The following is an 18422-nucleotide window of genomic DNA, read 5'->3' as shown; positions in this document are numbered from 1 at the left end:
TTTATTTCAACTATACCACAAAATATTATATTGTCTTAATAATTAGGAACTTTGTGGTGATACAGCATTAAAAACATAAAGAAAACTAGTTTAACTGTTGCTTATCCGTCGATCTAGTGTATTGTCTAGCAATAAAATTTTACAAAGTGGCTTTATATAATGGTGCTTAAGGCTTTTAAAATTGTTAAATGGTTGCGAGAATTGCGTGACCATAGCTGGTTGTAGATAAATAGATTACTGTAGATAATTGAATGGACGAATGCGATCAAATTCCAGTTCTATTTTTTATTGCGACATTGGCCTTTGCGAAAAAAGCGGCCTGACCGGTGTTGCGTTAATTTATTTATGTTAATTTATTGTCCTCCTGTGCGAGGAACCAGTTGGCGGAAGAGTGCAATGGTTTAGTTGGGCGTTTGGTTTCATGAATCCGTGCATTGTTATTTCTCAACCAACAAGTATAAAAGCGTATCGTCGTTACAGAATAATCATCACACGCTCTTTGTCTTCCGACGAAAAAACCCAATCCTACAAAAATGTTCAAATTCGTAAGTGCTTACCTTTTTGTGGCCTCAGATTGGATCTGAGTTCATTGTAATACCCAACAAACTCTATTCATAACAATAAAATATCGATTAATATTTTTTCTTATTTTAATTGCGCTAGTAGCTATGTGATTACACTGTTAGATTTAGCTTCACAAGAACTCAGGTGTTTGCGAAGAATTTAGTTATAATTTGTTTAGTTTGAAAAAATGGAAATCTTTCGAGGACATCCGAAGGCTAACTTCATAAATATATTCAGTTCATGAATCCTTCGTATGCTGCCCAAGCAATGAAATAAACTTATAATAATAAAAACCGGTCATTAGATGTGATGGCATCGCGTTTGGGTCCCGCCCAGGCGTCGTAAGTTCAAGTCCTCTATCACGAAACTAACAACATTTTCGCTTGCTGTGGTGAAAATAGAAGATTTTTTATGTATTGTTAGGTTTTAGGTAACCCGGGAGTTTTTATTTCTAAAAAAATTTGATTCATTATATAAAGTGTTTTTTATATGCTTAGTTAAATATATACAAGTACGAAGCTAATGATATATTTTTTTACAGTTCTTCCTCGCCGCCTGCGTGGCCGTATGCGCCGCTAAGCCCGGATTAGTGGCTCCCTTAGCGTACTCCGCTTACCCCGGAGTGTCCGCCTACTCGGCCTACCCTGGAGTGTCTGCCTACTCCGCTTACCCTGCTGTGTCTGCCTACTCCGCCTACCCTGCCTTGTCTGCCTACTCCGCTCACCCCGCTTACGCCGGCTACCCTGCTGTGTCCTCCGTGTCTGCCTACAACGCACCTCTGGTCAAGTCTGTAGTCGGATCACCCCTTGCCTACACCGCTGGATTACCCCTCGGATACAACGGAGTTCACTATGTTTAAATATCACTGAAAACATGTGATTTCAAAACACCCATCTCTCCTTCTTTTGGCAAACGATCAACTATGAAAATTTGAAAAATACAATAAATATTTCCATACCAAAATAACAATTCTTTTTCATTGTAAAAGTAACCATAAATAATTTGTTTTATTTTTACAGCACTATTCAGATGGGTTATCATTCGTCATCGGGTTGTTTAAATTTAAATTTAATTATTAAATAAAAAAGCGCTACAAAAAATGATTAAGTAGGAACTCATTTCAAATTAACGTAAAAGCAATGACAATAACCCCGCTGGGGAGAAACCGCCGTACTGCCGCAGCGTGAGCTACGTAGGTACGTCGATGATACAGTGTATGGGCTTTGTCTATCTATGTTTTGGCGAGAATAACAAAGTCTAACGTTAAAAATTAGTATGAAATATGTTTCAGTATGAAATTTTGAAATTTAAAAAAACGCTATTGGTTAGAAAGTAAAGATTGACAACAAATGTACTGGAATTCCTTACCGAAGAATAAAAAAATCTCCATACAAAATGCATGAACCATAGGAAGTTCAGTGCACGGATGACGTCGCTAAGCCTCCCGCTTCTCACCGTTTGGATTGCGATCGTTTTTGTGGAAACTAACTAAATTATTTTTAATACCAGTATTTAAGTTTGGTTGTGGATCTCGGTAAAAAATAAATAAAATGGATTCCCATTTTCTTATTCAAAAACACGTGAATAATACAAGTATTGAATTGCCTCAGTGCAAGGAGGTATAACTCCGATCTAAAATTGGAACCGTAGAAAAGACTTCAATCTTCATGCGTTGTGACGTCATATTGTTGCCTAACTATATCCACCAATTGAAAACTCTGAGCTGAGTGGTACATCTATGGTTGTTTAATATTTTGATTTCGAACTACACCGTGGTCGTGTAGTTTTGGTGGGTTTGATTTTATTTAGATATCTCTGCTTAAATTGAGTGTTTTATTTATGCGTCAGTGTAGGGGGGTATAACTCCGGTCGAAAAGTGAAACCGAAAAAATACAAGATAATCTCTGTGGTCTGAAACGTCATCAAGTTAACTATTCAATGAAAAACTCTGAATTTTGACAACTGAGTACTGGTTTAGTGGATATCTGTGGTGGTTTGCCGTTGTATTGTGAAGATTGGCAGATTTGAATATATTGTTTATCCGATATTAGAGAGATGTACCACTGGGATCTTCCACAACCGCTACAAGATTGTGGAGGGTTTCCGAAACCCCTGATCGAAAAATACTTTGCAGATTACGCTCGGGTTGCTTTCAGTGCGTTTGGAGATAGAGTCAAAAAGTGGTTGACTTTTAAATTAACCTCCCGTCGTATGCCAGCAAGGATATGGCGGTGGAGATGCCGATAAGCCTCTTGCATTGAATTTATCAGGTTAAAAAATCAACATAAACATTCAACGACAATAATCTTGTGTCGTCAAAATGAAATGAATTTTTTATGAATTTATGATACATTAATAATTTCTTAGGTATTGCTGACTACTTTTGAGCACATACTATGAACAAATCCCACGCCAATATCTATCATCTTTACGGCGATGTATTCAGGGCAACGTAAAATGGATAGTAAAAGAAAAAACTTATTATTTTACATGTAATTCATCGACAATGTCACCCGCCAAATTCATATGTTGAAAAAGTGTAATTAATCGATCAATTGAAAGAAAATACGGGCACAACCAATAAATATATAAATCCAAGGTTTTAATGCTTTCAGGAAGAGTGGGAATCAGTATTAACATTGATTGGAATGAACCAGAAAATCCAAATTCTGCTGCTGATCCCGAGGTTTTTCAAAAAGGTTTTGAGTTCAAAGTAAGTGACTTATAGACACGACATTTCAAACAACAATGTAGGAAAACGTTTTTATTTTGTAGTTGATTTCATTTCATGACAATATAATATATTTTCAAAGGATTTTAGGTTTTCAAGTTTGATAAATAATTTCTAGGCAGGGTCATCGAATTCTCCCTAAGGAAAGCGACTACCCCCAGTATTCAAACAGAATATAGCCCAGCGCAGTGCGCAGCAGGGCTTCAGATGCTCTTGTCTTACGCTTTCACTCCTGAGAAAGTCGAGTGCGTCAAGCGGACCTACGACTTCTTCGGACTAAACCATTACTCCAGTTCATTAAGTATCCTTGTTCCTGCCAGGATTGTGCGTATTGTGATGCGGTATTGGATCGTAATTATATCATTCAAGGCTTAATTCCATCGTTCTATTACATTAATGACTTAACCTATATGTTGCTATAGTTTATTGTCTGGCTGAAATAAAAATACTTAACATGTAACTGATTTTTTCATTTTTCTGTTACTTGATGAGACATATCAAAGTTCGATGCTTCGAAAGATTTTACTTTTTATTTTTAAATTATTTTCGGCTAATGAATGGGGTAGGCTCCGAACGAGAATGGTATTGTCTATGGTTGCGCCTTTTTTATAGTTTCCTCTATCCTCGTCGATGGTGTGTGTGACGTAGATGTTTCATATGATAAAAAATTTTGGCATATACACGGTGTCCGGAAACTCGTAGTACAAGCGGGAAACTGGAGAATCTACACCACATGGGGAACCCAAAAAAACATAAAGTTTTTTGATTTGAGCATTTTCACAAAAAAAAAAAAAAACCAAAAAAAAATATTTTTCGGCTATTTTAGGGTTAAAGTTTTTTCTGGTGTTTAGGGTTGAACAACAGATGTTTTAACCCTGCAGAGCAGAAATATTTTATGATTACACCGGGTTAAATGAAGGGTGATTTCAAAATAATGCTTCAAATCCGAGTTTCTTCATTTGTTTTACTTTCAAATAGTTTTAATTAGTTGGGTACTTTGATCTTCAGTAATATTTTATAAGAATTTGATTAAAAAAAAAAAAAAAAAAAAAAAAAAATCAACTTCAAATTCGATTTACTCGATAACGAAAGCACAAATCAAAAAAAAATATACTACAAAATCGACTCCAAATATGATGTAGATTCACCAGTTTCCCGCTTGTACTACGAGTTTCCGGACACCCTGTATATGATTAAATAGTGGACCAACTTGCTGGGAGCAACAAGGGTTCAATGATAACTTAACACGATGAAAATTCAATACACCTTTGAATAGTGACATAAAGTCATTAAAATTGATGAAACAAATGTATAATAGTAACCTACGTAACATATTAAACCAAGTTTTTGTTTCATCACTTATCACGACTTTATATCACTTTTAAAAGGGTTATCCGGTCACCAACAACAAGCACCTAGTTATTAATGAAGTGGGTGGTTTATTTATGCGTCAATTCAACAATAATCCAAAGTGACAGCTGTTTGTTTTCGATTTGCTCCTGCAAAAAATGAAAAATAAATAAATTCATACACTATTCCTTGTCCATTAAAGTTTTCCACATCATCAACATTTTTAGTGTGGTGGTGGTAGTAGGAAATTTTCTTAAATTGTCTGTATTAAAAAAAAGAATTATTTCATCTTATCCATATTACTAAATTTCATTGATACGTAAATGAAATCCTCGGCATAGGAGATCCCAGTGAGGATATCATTATCTGTATTTGTTAGAAAAAGAGAAGATAATAAAACATGTATTATTATTTATTAAAGTGATTGACTACTGACTTTTCGTGAATGTGGCTGACTTCCCTATATTGTTATTAGGATTAGTGACGTTTATTTAGGGCTATAGTCGAGAATGACGTAAGAAGTCTATCACAGCCTTCATCCGGCCACTAATTTTACATTAGTTTTAGAGAACAGCCGCTAACGATGCAAAATGATAGATAAACTATAATTTATTAATTCCAGGCACATCCGTGTTGTACAATCTATATAATACATCAAAATAAAAACAATTTAAATATAAGATCATTTTTATTTGATTCCTATCGTTTTCATATTTAATCCCATAAATATTATGAATTATTACCAACACAATGTTTGTTTGTCTAAAAGAAATGTGAAAAATGTGAAATAAGAGCATTTTTCATCAAAACTTTTAAGAGTTTAATATACAATACTACAATACTAAAACAGTGAACAAGCACAAATTTCGCTCCTACAAAAATCTAGTAAACTATATGTAAAGTGTGTTATTTGTGAAACTCGAATTAAAATATTAAATTCAACAATATACATTATCCCAATACAGTGAACAAAAGTGATAAAACTAAAATAAACATAATTTTGTGCTAATCGCCACACTCTGTTATATGTTTCGAGGTTATGTTAGTTGTCAATCCATTAATAACAACAGCAACGAAAGTTAACTGTAATTAAAACAATTTAAACTTAAACTAAACCATAATAAACCATAACAATTATTAAATCACGCCGTAACATTGCGACATTTTGTGAGGTTAAGTGATCATAACATAAAAAACAAAACACCAAATGAACTGAATGTGAACTGTAATCAAGAAAAAATAAAATAAAAACTCCAATTAAATAACAAAAGTTGCTGAATTACTACAATTAAAACGAACAATTTATTTAAATTCTAAATTAATAAAATTTAACTCTTTTAAAAACAGTTCTACAGTGACATCTCTTGGCGCAAACACAAAGCTAATAATAATAATATTATTTAGCTCCATCTTTCAATAATTCTTGGAGGTATAACAATAATATTCTCATATCATTATAATAAATTTAATATAAACTCGACATTCCAAAATGAAGAATACGAGGGCAAACAAAGGCGCTGAAGAACCTTTACAATTAAATGAAATCGTAAACCAACTTACAAAAACCATCGTTGAAAAATTTAAGGAGTTAGAAAAAAACATTATGTGTAGACTTGACACAAAATTAAAGGAATTTACGGAACAATTAGAACCCATTATAAAATCAGTAGAATTCTTATCTACGGAAGTTGAAACATTAAACGGCAAAGTACTAACTTTAACCAGTAAAATCGCTAAAATTGACCCTCTCGAATGTGAAATTATTAATTTAAAGGAGATTATTAAGGAAGTAAATACCAAAAATAATCAACGAGAACAATTTGATAGACTGAGTAATATTGAGATTCACGGAGTGCCAACTTCTAAAAGTGAAAACCTTCTTAATATCGTGGAAAATATATCCCAGAAGGTTGGATTCCAAATACAAAAAAATGACATTGATTTTATCCAAAGAGTGCGACCATGGCCAACTACAACTCCAAAAGTTGTACCAACATCCACAACTACTTCCAATATTATCGTACGTCTTCTTCGGCGGGATTGCAAGGATGCTTTATTGACAGGTGCCCGTCGCCACCGGACCCTGACCACAGCAGACATCGGCCTTCCAGGAGTAGCAAGCCGCATATTCCTCAATGACCACCTCACACCTTCTAATAAACTTTTACTGAAGAAAGCAAGGGATCTGAAGACTAAAAACCACTTCCAATATTTATGGACAAAAAACGGCAACATATTTTTAAGAAAAAATGATGGTTCCCCCGTGATGCGGATTTCTTGCGAGGCAGATCTAAAAAAAATCTCTTGACATATTCTTTTTAAAATTGTTTCTCCATACTTCTTACTATTTTATTATCATTACTACTTTCCTAATCACTTTTACTATTTCTTTACAATTTTTCTCTAAACTTATATACTATTATATTTATCAAAATTTAAAGGTACTTTACATATTATATAAAATTACGATGTTCACAATACATCCATCTCAGATTTTATTATATTACATTTATCAAAACTTAAAGGTACTATTATGTACCTAAGTTAAAAATATTACTTCTGTATTGTTTAGTATTCTCTTTTTAATCATTTTTCACACACACTATGTACTTTATTACTTTTTATTAATTTATAGCTTTTATAAATATTATAAATGGAACTTAACTGGTTTAAATCATGTTCTATATTTTATGTTCAATTATTTTTTGTAAAACTGTATGTTTCCTAAATAAACTAAAAAAAAAAAAAAAAAAAAAAAAAAAAAAAAAAAAAAAAAAAATAACCTATTTTTAATGTTTAAAAATTTGTTTAAATATTCTTTAAATAATATCAATCCTCAAATATCTGCGGTTTAAAGTGGATGGATCCCATAAAGATAATACTGGAACCGTGTTCACTGGTATGACCGGTGTTGCGTTAATTTATTTATGTTAATTTATTGTCCTCCTGTGCGAGGAACCAGTTGGCGGAAGAGTGCAATGGTTTAGTTGGGCGTTTGCTTTCATGAATCCGTGCATTGTTATTTCTTAACCGACAAGTATAAAAGCGTATCGTCGTTACAGAAGAATCATCACACGCTCTTTGTCTTCCGACGAATCAACCCAATCCTACAAAAATGTTCAAATTCGTAAGTGCTTGCTTTTTAGTGGCCTTAGATTGGATCTGAGTACATTGTAATACCTCACTAACTAAATTCATTAAAAAATCGATCAATAAATTTGTAAACATTTTGTTTCTTCTAATAATTGCGCTAGTATCTTGTAGCCTTAGATTGGATCTGACTAAAATGTTATACCTAAAAAACTAAATAAAAAAATCATAAAAGAAGTTTTTTTTTAAATAATCGTGCTAGTAGTTACGTGATGAACTTTTTGATATCAGAACTCAGATGTTTGCAAAGAATTTTATTATAATTTATGTAATTTGAAAAAATGGAAAAGTTTCAAGGATATTTTCTGATACCACGATTAAGAAAAGCAGCTTTCAACCATCCGAAGGCTAACTTAATGGACGTTCAGTTCGAGGCTACAGTTAAATAAGTCCTTCAGATACCGCCCAAACTTTGAAAACACAGAAAATAACTTTCGAAATAAATAATGTTTTGCGTTTTTTAAAGTATGTTTTTTTATGTGGATATATAATAATGAAGCTAATTGTAACATTTTTTACAGTTCTTCTTCGCTGCCTGCGTGGCCGTATGCGCCGCTAAGCCCGGATTAGTGGCTCCATTAGCGTACTCCGCTTACCCCGGAGTGTCCGCCTACTCCGCCTACCCCGGAGTGTCTGCCTACTCCGCTTACCCTGCTGTGTCTGCCTACTCCGCCTACCCTGCTTTGTCTGCCTACTCCGCTCACCCCGCTTACGCCGGCTACCCCGCAGTGTCCTCCGTGTCTGCCTACAACGCACCTCTGGTCAAGTCTGTAGTCGGATCTCCCCTTGCCTACACAGCTGGATTACCCCTCGGATACAACGGAGTTCAATATGTTTAAATATCACTGAAAAACTGACTGAACGTGATTTTTAAACGAAGAAATATTTCAGAACAACCAACCTCCTTCTTTTGGCAAACGATAAACAATAAAAATTTAACAAATGCAATAAATCTACCTATGCCAAAATTATAATTATGTTTCATTTAATTATTTTTTACATTGAGATTTTTTACAGCATTATTCAACCCCAGATACTAGTCAAGTCGATGGGTCATCATCCCACATGGGGTTGTTTTAAATTCAACTTATCTTTCCTCCAATTATTTTTGATGAAACTACTTACTTAAAATAATTATTAATAATTAAGTGCGCTAACTTTGTGACGTTATCCTACATGATGGTAGAAGTAAAAAAGAAAATTAACTTTTTTCTAAATTCCAATGTTTATTTTTCCATAAAAAAAAATAATTTTCCATGGAAGAATATTTATTTTCACATACGAACAATTCAAGTTTTTAACCTGAAAGTACCTAAAAACGAATTTGGAATTTAGAAATAAGTCGCTTTTTCAACTCGTACTATCGTGTAGAGTCATCCCCCAAAATTAGCGTAATTTACCCCGAACACCCTGTATGAACACAAATAATTGTTACAGTCACAAAAGATAACACAACAATTCTTTTTAATATTTAATTAATTAATTAAGAATTTAATTCAATTTAATATTTGTCTGTCAAATAACTTTAACATTCTTGCTTTCCTTGATTAAGAAGTTCATGCAGAAGATATTGTTAAGTTCTAAGGAACTGTTTAGCAACGAACCAATGAGCTACGAAACATCACTATTGGATTTGCCGTGGTGAATTCATTAAATGTAATTTATCTGTAATGTGTAATGCTTGTTTGACTGCGTCATGTGCAGGGTTGATGCAATGGTCTTACTGTTGAAATATCCGAGGTTTTGCTGATGGTGATGCCAGAGTGAGTAACGTATCTTGGCCATACATACAAATAGATTTTTGGTTAGGGTCATCAGGTCGAGGGGTACAAGAAGAAGGTTGCAGGTTTATCTGTGTTAAATTTTATATTATATTTTAAATGTGTTAAATTTTATATTATATTTTAAATGTGTTAAATTTTATTTTTGTGTTATTTCACAATTTATTATTTTTTTAATGATAAATTATTTACTTGCCGTACCTTACAGAGCGGAAGATACACTCAGTATCGCCCTGGTGTAAGACCACCATTCAAAATTGAAACGTGCCAGGTACTCCCCCATCTTTCTCTTTCCCATCTCCTTTCGCTCCCCACTATCCTTCAGCCTCACAACATACCCCATTTGGGGATGCTATAATCTCATTGGCTCCAGACGGCTTGGAGCATTTGGGACTTGCGATATTCACATAAAAAAAACTTATACGATTAAAAAATACGTGCTTTGGGCTATGTCAAGTACCAGAATAAAAAAGGAGTATGTATGGATGTGGATGAAGCAAGGAATTTTTGCCTAGACAATGTTGTTTGGTGATCTGTTCTCTATACCAAAATGTGGGAAAAAGCGTGATGGTTATTTTGTTAATTTATGCAATAATTTAGCTTTAAAGCTTCGAATATAATTTTTTTAATTTATAATATTACCTACATAGGTATCTAAGAAATAATGTCTTAAATGCATGTTTTAAATCTTGTTCAAGCATTTAAAAATAAATCTTCCTGAGTACATATATTATGTCCATGTTAGGGTGCTTCTTAAAACAAATCATAGCGTAAATGTTTAACTGGGGCTTCTTCCTATGTTCTTCTACTTAAAATAAGAATATTTTGTGGAAAAACATGTCTTATAATTGAGTTAAAGTCACGAGGAGAAAAACCATAATTGATTTAAATTTTGAAAAAAGTATACGAAAAATACTCTAATTCGAGGCTTAGCTCTCCTGCACTTAAAATAAAATAATATAAAGTAATTTTAACAAATTTTGTTTATTCTTTATAAATTAGTGCTAATGCTGCTGGAAACGACAAAACTAGTAGAATCAGAAACTGCTTTTCTATTATTTTAAAGTGTCAGTTAAAATGAAAAACTATGGATTTATTTTTATTCCCTTTTATACCGAAAATACCCATCTAAGTCATCCTCTAAAAATATTTTTAACCTGAAGTTCCAAAATTTTAATTGTAACCATGCAACATGCTCAAACTGCAAAGGTGTAAAATTAGGAAAATGTATTAAATACCTAGGTGTAACTATTTACTGTCAACTCAAATGGACTAACCACATAGAAAAAAATTGTCGATAAACTTAGGCATGAAGCAGGAATCCTTCCTAACACCTCTCATTTTCAACACCTTCCTAAATGAAACCATTTATTGCAACACTCAAAAAAACCCAAAAAGTTTACTTAAACATGCATCAGTAAGTTACTAGTAATCCCTTCTTAGTCTAATTCTCATTCTCTATTTACATACATGTGTTATTTACATTTAAAGAGATTCACTCTTTCTTATTAAAACTGCTTATGTTTTACGCATGCCTAGTTCATCAATACCTACTACTGTTGTTTAAATTATTTTTTGATATGTTATTATTTTTAGATTTAGACGCTAGCATTTATGTAAATTTAAAGTTCCTACAAAATTACTGTTTTTATGTAACTATATATGGAATGTTCCATGTATATATTGATTTATATTTTTTGATTAATAAGCATATATACGTATATATAAATATATGCATTGTAGCATATATAATATATATGTACCCGCCTCAGAACAGAAATCTTCTAGTGAGGCGGGTTAGTTTCATGTTTGTATATGATTATGATATTGCAATAAACGCCCGGGTTGCCAGCAATTAAAAAAAATCTAATTCAAACGTATGAGCAATATTGTTAACACAGGAACCATAAGGTTTGTTTATGATGCATTGGTACCAGAGATGTGCAAAATGGGTACCCAAAACCATTTGAAATGCAAAATGGAAATAGGTCAAAACTTTTACATTTGAAAATGCAAAATGCAAAATGGTTTTTAGAAAAGCATTTCAAATGCAAAATGCAAAATACCTATTTTCAAAATGCATTGAAAATGCAAAATGGTTTCTCAGGTCAAACAATTCAAATAATTATAGAATTTTTAAACAATTTTGTCATTTAATAATGGACATCAATGTTGAACAAACATATTACATGATGGTAAATCCAAAAACACCACGACTACAGATTGTGAAACCACAAAAAATTTGCGCGGGACTAATGTTGCCAACGTAAAAACATAGAAACTGCTATCTAACTTTTAATAGCTTAACTTAACTTAGCTTTGGACAAAGACACTACCAATACCATGCTATAAAAGCTTTCAACAGGGTAAAAATTGCAATTAAAATTGAGGAAAATAAAAATAAATTCACACACAAAATTACAAAAAATGGATTAAATAACAAAAAAGACAATATTACCAAAATGTTATAGCATAAAATAAAAATAAAACCTACACGTAACACACAAAACCATTATAAACACACATCACTCACAAACACACAAGATTATAAATTAAATGTATTATTTTATCTTATATTGTAGATTGTATTTAGATTATATTTTCATATTATAAAATGAAGGCCTCAGCACGGGCAAGCCACCCAGTGAGGCCAACATTACTGGAAACCTTTGAAATGTAAAAAAATTTGTACCAAATAAAAAAAATACTACAGCGTCATGGCCCCATGTTCAGTATTTGAATCACTATTTTTTGTAATGGTATCACTCAATTGCCAGGGCTCCTACCAGGGAGCAACTTGACAAATGTAAATTATCTCTCATAGCGAGGTTGAGGACCGACTGATATTTGGGGCTAATGAAAAAAAGATGAGTGGAGATAGTAGGAAGTATGTTGCAAAAAAACATTTAAAATGGAAAATGCATTGAGAAAAGCATTTAAAATGCAAAATGGAAAATACCCATTTTGCATTTTTATTTGAAATGGATTTATTTGAAATAAAGCACATCTCTGATTGGTACTTTCATCCATTTCCTACGAAATAATCGCCTGGGGAGGAACATACAATAACCATGTGAAACCTCCAAAACTGTTGAGAAGTCTATCATTAAGATAATGAAAAGACCAAGATATAATGGAATTAAGGCGGATCTACTGTTTCCAATGTCTTAAATTTATATACACTCGTCCTTATAATTTCTGTAAAAACCCAAGCTGTTCACGCCAGAGACATAACATATGCGTGTATACAGTGCCCCATTGCAAAACTAGGCTGGCCAAAGACACATTAACTATACTGGCCCAAAATTGTTTAATTCCTTAATGAATTCCATCAATATGTGCCAAAACCTAAACTCGTATAAAATAAATGTTAAAAGATGGATAAGAAAAAATCTGGAAGTGAGAAAGTTTTTTCTATAATTTGCACTACGCCTATGATGAAAAACGTTTAAAATTCCTTTAATTTCTATTTAACTTTAACTGCTTTTATTAAATTCGCAGAAACTCCAGTAAAATCAAATTCATCTATCTATGGGCACTATATTTTTTTCCTTATTTAACCACCACTGCTTTGTATACATAATTTATAATACCCACGCACAGGTTTCGCCTTTGGGGGATTTTTTTTGTTACAGTCTTATATTTTGTATAATTGAGGCGTGTTGAAACAAAGACAGCAATCTCCACTTCTTTTCATTTTGAGTAAAATGCAATAAATGTTTTTTTTTTGTATTTTTCCAATACCTTATGTATCACACCAGCTGTTCACACTTTGTATGGGGTGGCGGTTTTAAATATCATATTTCTGGGTCTCTGATTGGCTCAAACAAAAACTGCTGTTTTTGTCCCGTAACCTGAAGGAAATCGCAATGTTTGTTGTGGAACTAAATATTAAAATTAAAAAATGTATGGAATATTGTCGTTTATGCTCCGAAACCTTTGCAGCAGTCGATAGTATTTTTGATTCTCTATCCATCGCCATATCTAACTCATTTTACACCAATGGTGGAGATTGCTGTCTTTGTTTCAACACGCGTCAATTGTATATGTACCTGTATGTATCAAAAAATTGTGCCAATAAAAAAAAATAAAAATCAATTTTTATGAAGAAAATTTTAAGCTTTAGGCCTCTTGAGGGAGACTTAAATATTTTTCAGTTGGGCCAATTGACCAAAAAGCATAGAAAAAAATAACCATGTTATCATGTTTATAAAGAAGGAAGTAATTATTTTTTATTATCTTTTGAGAATGCCTCAAAAGCTGGTGTCAATGCTTAAAAACATCGTCCACATAAAAACAACGTTGCTCCTCAAATACGTTAAATCATAATATGAAGAGGCTGGAATAAACGAAGTTTTTTTTCAAATCTCAGGGGTATCATAATTTGTGTATGACCAATGAGACATCAAAAAAATTGGATTTAATTGTTAAATACTAAAGACCCTGTACCGAGGTTTCGATACAAGAAAAAATATTAGCGAGCTTTTGCCAAATTTAAAGAATCAATTATATTTATATTTAAGGGATTGGATTATGGATACCTTTTACCACATATGTTTTAGGTCTCTGCTCGTGTTTAAAAAAGCTTGTTCTGTGCTCTTCGGTCAAATATCAGGTGAATTTTTTGCGCGTTTGGCCTTGTGACAACTTGCAGACTAAACCTTATGTACTGGCATGGCTGTAGTTGGGTTAGTTTATTTATGGTAATTTATTGTCTTCTTGTCCGAGGAACCAGTTGGCGGAAGAGGGCAATGCTTTAATTGGACTTTTTGTGGATCTGTGCAGTGTTATTTCATAATCGACAAGTATAAAAGCCGATCGTTGTTACCGAGTAATCATCACAAGTTCTTTGTATTCCGACGAATCAACCCAATCCTGCAAAATGTTCAAATTCGTAAGTACTTACTTTTGTCCACTTCGAGTGTAAATATTTCAGTACTAGATTAATGTAAAACTAGCAGTCAAAAACAGGCTCCGCGGGATTTCTGCTGCTAGGCCCTGTGGGCGGCACTTGGTTGGGCTTCGCCCAGTTTAAGTGATACTAACAACAGCTAACTCATAATAACTTAACCTAACCTATCATTTTATTTAACATATAAGAACGTGTCAGATTAGAGATTTGTTGGCTAATTTTAAAATCAACGAAGCGTTTCTAGCTTCCGACTGTGTTTCATTTTTTTTACTGGGTTGGTAGTGCCGACACTTCCTACAAACAAACGCGTATTATGTGCGAACTTCATATCGGTGTTCTGTCAAAATCTTGCGAAATTATTATTTACGTAAATAATATTTAATATCAATATTTTAAAAAAATTGTAAATGCAAAGAGTTGTTGTTTATTGTCATTAAGTTGAATCAAATGTTTTTTTTTCTTTTTAAATGCGTATTAAATCGGTAGTTTGGTAGTTTGAATAGATGAAATTGTACGTATTTGTTATGGATTATTTCAAATGAAATTATTCGCTATTATGCCGCCAGAAGTGCGCTCTGTCGGCCTATAGGGAAACTATTCCAGCGGCCGGCAAAGGAGGGATTGACATTTTCAAGGAACGAACGCGTGATATTTTGCGCGAACGCTATGCGGAATTCACCCCAAACATAAGATTTGAATTCGACCAATCAGAGGGCCGAAACCGTCCAGACGTTGGCGTAATAATACTATCAGATGATGATCATTAAAATATTTTTTGCTTTATTTGATTTTGTGCATTAACATCGCTTTTCGATGAAATTGTGTTCAATTTGTTAGTATGCATAGGTTATAGTAAAGTACTGAATATTGTTGAATATTGATGAACCCCAACAAGAAAAAAGCGTAAAACAAGAGTTCTAAACATTTTTCTACGTTCTACAGTATCCTGTATATGCTACCTTACCTATACTTAATAAAATTACTTATATGCTAACGAAATTGTTTCTTTTCAGTTCTTCTTCGCTGCCTGCGTGGCCGTATGCGCCGCTAAGCCCGGATTAGTGGCTCCAGTAGCCTACTCCGCCTACCCAGCAGTGTCCGCATACTCTGCCTACCCTGCCGTGTCAGCCTACTCCGCTTACCCCGCTGTGTCCGCCTACTCCGCCTACCCAGCCGCACGCGCCCTTTCCGTTCACCCTGCTTACCCTGGCTTCCCCGCTGTATCTTCTGTGTCTTCCTACAACGCACCTCTGGTCAAGTCTGTTATTGGATCTCCCCTTGCCTACACCGCTGGATTTCCTGTCGGAGTCAAATACGTTTAAATCACACCGATGAAAGTGAAAAAAAACTTGTGATTTTAATTCAGACATGCTTTTATACAAAACTACCCAATTCAGCAAAAAAAAACCTTTAAAAATTCAACGAAAACAATAAATCAGCAAACTATAATTCAATGACTACTTAATTACTCTCCAATGAATTTTTGTTCATTATTTTCAGTGAATTTTCGATGAATAGTGCCAATCGTTGGTAAACTGGAACGCAGTGGAAGAATTTTAGAATTACACACGTGTTACATTTATGAACTCTGGAACAGTTGGTAAAATAACATTTGGTTGCAACATAGTTTTATGATAATGTAGAAACTATATTATTAATCTAGGTATGCAAAAATTATATACTTATCCATCTAACTTCATATGTATCTACGTATCTAATAGTGTATTGACCATAGATATTAGACTGGATGTCGACTATCGCCGAGCTATGACCAAACTTTAATTTGAAAGTTATGTGTTTGTCGTGTAGTTGAATTTTTACTACCACGGAAACATTAAATTATTACAAAATAAAGAAACTGTATTAAAATCATCGAAAATCAAACAAAAAATGGTTGTTAGTGGGACCGAAACCATAATGCATACGCTTTGATGATAACTTATATTTTTGAACATCTTGATCATTTATGAAACAAAACTGATACATTAAACATCTTAAGATATTAGTATTTTGAGTGGATGAGTCATAATGCTTCACCAGGATACATAAAACTAACCTAATATGCTAATTATATTTGATTAATCTACTTAAATCATCATACATTAAACTGAGTATAAAAGTCTACCGACGTTCCTATACATTAGGTTGGACATAAGTTAGATGCTAATAAATATTCGCAAAAGCTGGTCCGCAATTTTTTTGAGCTCGTAAATTGTCAAATTCGTGAACGTGGAGTGATAAATTTTCGTTAAAAAACTGGTTCGACCGTTTTGAATTCAACTTTAGACTCTAGATGGATAAAAAAATTGATAAATGTATACCCATATGGTATTTATTAAACCTTATACTTTATAGATGCTCTGTAATCTTTACGTTCTTGAAAAATATTACGCAATTAATTGTTAGTGATTCAATGTCGAATTGAAATTGTATAGTTTAAACTATCGTTACCTGAATCATGAACATGAATCGTTCTAGAGAGACTAATATTCAGAATCGAAGTGTTGCTTCTTATTAGCGTATTTCATGACAACATCACAATAGCCAACATCCTTACCCCCGTTCCCTCCACAATTCACGCAGCATCTTAACATTTCCTGATTTTGAGGGTGCCATAGCCTCATTGCTTCAGGGCAGTTGTGACTCTGCAGAAGTAATATGATAGACAAAGTTATACTTTGTACCATCCCCGAAAAACTCGCTTTCGTAAAACCAAAGATATTAGAAGAAGAGATATGCTATGTTGGCCGCCTGACCGTAGACGGAGTACTACCTAATTAGGGTACTTTGAATACTATCGGGACGTGTAAGCACAGAAATCTGTTCTCTATATTAGTGCGGATACCTTAGCGTAAGCGAAGGTGTGCAGTAGTATTGGTGAATAAAACCGGCGACACTGGGCAAAACAATTCCACACAGTATGAACTGCTCATAGCACATCTCGTTCTTCTAATATCTTTGCGTAAAACAGTTAAGAGGAAGCTTCAAGCCAAAAATGTGTATATTCTTGGTATACCTTATATTGAAGGTAATAGGCATTAAAATCGCTTGACATCGATTTCAAGCACAAAACTGGTTTTTATTTATTTTCTAAATAAGAAAGCAAAAAAGTTAATCAAATGAAACTGTCACAGATAATCTTAGCTATAATACTGTATTTTTAAAAGTTGTTTCCTTTACGCGTTCATACATTTCTAATGAAAAAAAAATTTTTTTAGTAGTTTACATTTAAATTTTTTGTTCAGTAATTTATTTTTGAATTTGTATTTTACTCAAGCGAAACAATAGGAAAACCTTCAATTTAACTAAAGCATATTTTTTGGTATTCACAATGTACACCATTTTTGTTATAAAGATTAAGCAAAATAGTGATTTAGCACTAAGCTTCGCCTTAAAAAGAAGTAATAGGTATATTAACACCAAAAACATATTTTTTCCATAGCGATTCATCAAAAGATTAGGTATTATGTTACTGTCTAACATAATATCTAACTAATTTCAAACTAATTAACTAACTTACGAACTATCACGCCGTTTCCCCATAGGAGTAGGCAGAGAGGACGGACCCCCAAATAACTCGGTCTTGGCACACACTCCTTGCCTCATTCACATTCATACATCGTCTCATACATAATCTTCTATTATTCTGACTCTTGAAATGGCCAGATTCAATTATCTGATTCACTTCATTGTTTCATGTCTCCCTCGGGCGTTTTATTGTCCGTTAATAAATTTGTATGCTTTTAAGAAAAAAAGTTGAATTGTAATCATTACATTATACTAAATAACAATAACATTGCTTAAAATGACAAAAACTTTTCTCTATTTATTTTTTTATGTGAAACCGCACAAGAGTCTCAACTGCTCTCAATCGTCAGGGGCCAGTAAGACTATGGTGTTCCCAATAATTCGGTGTACTGTGATGCTGAAGGTA

General features: G+C 33.2%; 3 protein-coding genes across 3 annotated transcripts; all 3 read left to right on the top strand.

The window, feature by feature from the left end:
- Positions 1–429: 429 nt before the first annotated feature.
- Positions 430–1533, top strand: LOC149422565 (uncharacterized). The gene is made up of 2 exons (XM_089633368.1): positions 430–545; positions 1106–1533. The coding sequence occupies exons 1-2, from the start codon at positions 534–536 to the stop codon at positions 1421–1423; spliced, it is 330 nt and encodes a 109-aa protein (XP_089489494.1). The 5' UTR covers positions 430–533; the 3' UTR covers positions 1424–1533.
- Positions 1534–7663: 6130 nt separating this feature from the next.
- Positions 7664–8757, top strand: LOC149422564 (uncharacterized). Its single transcript, XM_089633369.1, has 2 exons — positions 7664–7772; positions 8317–8757. Exons 1-2 carry the CDS (start codon positions 7761–7763, stop codon positions 8632–8634), a joined length of 330 nt encoding a protein of 109 aa, XP_089489495.1. The 5' UTR covers positions 7664–7760; the 3' UTR covers positions 8635–8757.
- A 5573-nt stretch (positions 8758–14330) lies between these two features.
- Positions 14331–15937, top strand: LOC149422563 (uncharacterized). Its single transcript, XM_089633370.1, has 2 exons — positions 14331–14470; positions 15502–15937. The coding sequence occupies exons 1-2, from the start codon at positions 14459–14461 to the stop codon at positions 15808–15810; spliced, it is 321 nt and encodes a 106-aa protein (XP_089489496.1). The 5' UTR covers positions 14331–14458; the 3' UTR covers positions 15811–15937.
- The last annotated feature ends 2485 nt before the right edge of the window (positions 15938–18422 follow it).

This window comes from Hesperophylax consimilis, chromosome 7, assembly GCF_061612785.1.
Source record: "Hesperophylax consimilis isolate HC1 chromosome 7, BYU_Hcon_1.0, whole genome shotgun sequence".
Classification (NCBI taxonomy): Eukaryota; Metazoa; Arthropoda; class Insecta; order Trichoptera; family Limnephilidae; genus Hesperophylax; species Hesperophylax consimilis.
This window is presented reverse-complemented; position numbering and strand designations above follow the sequence as displayed.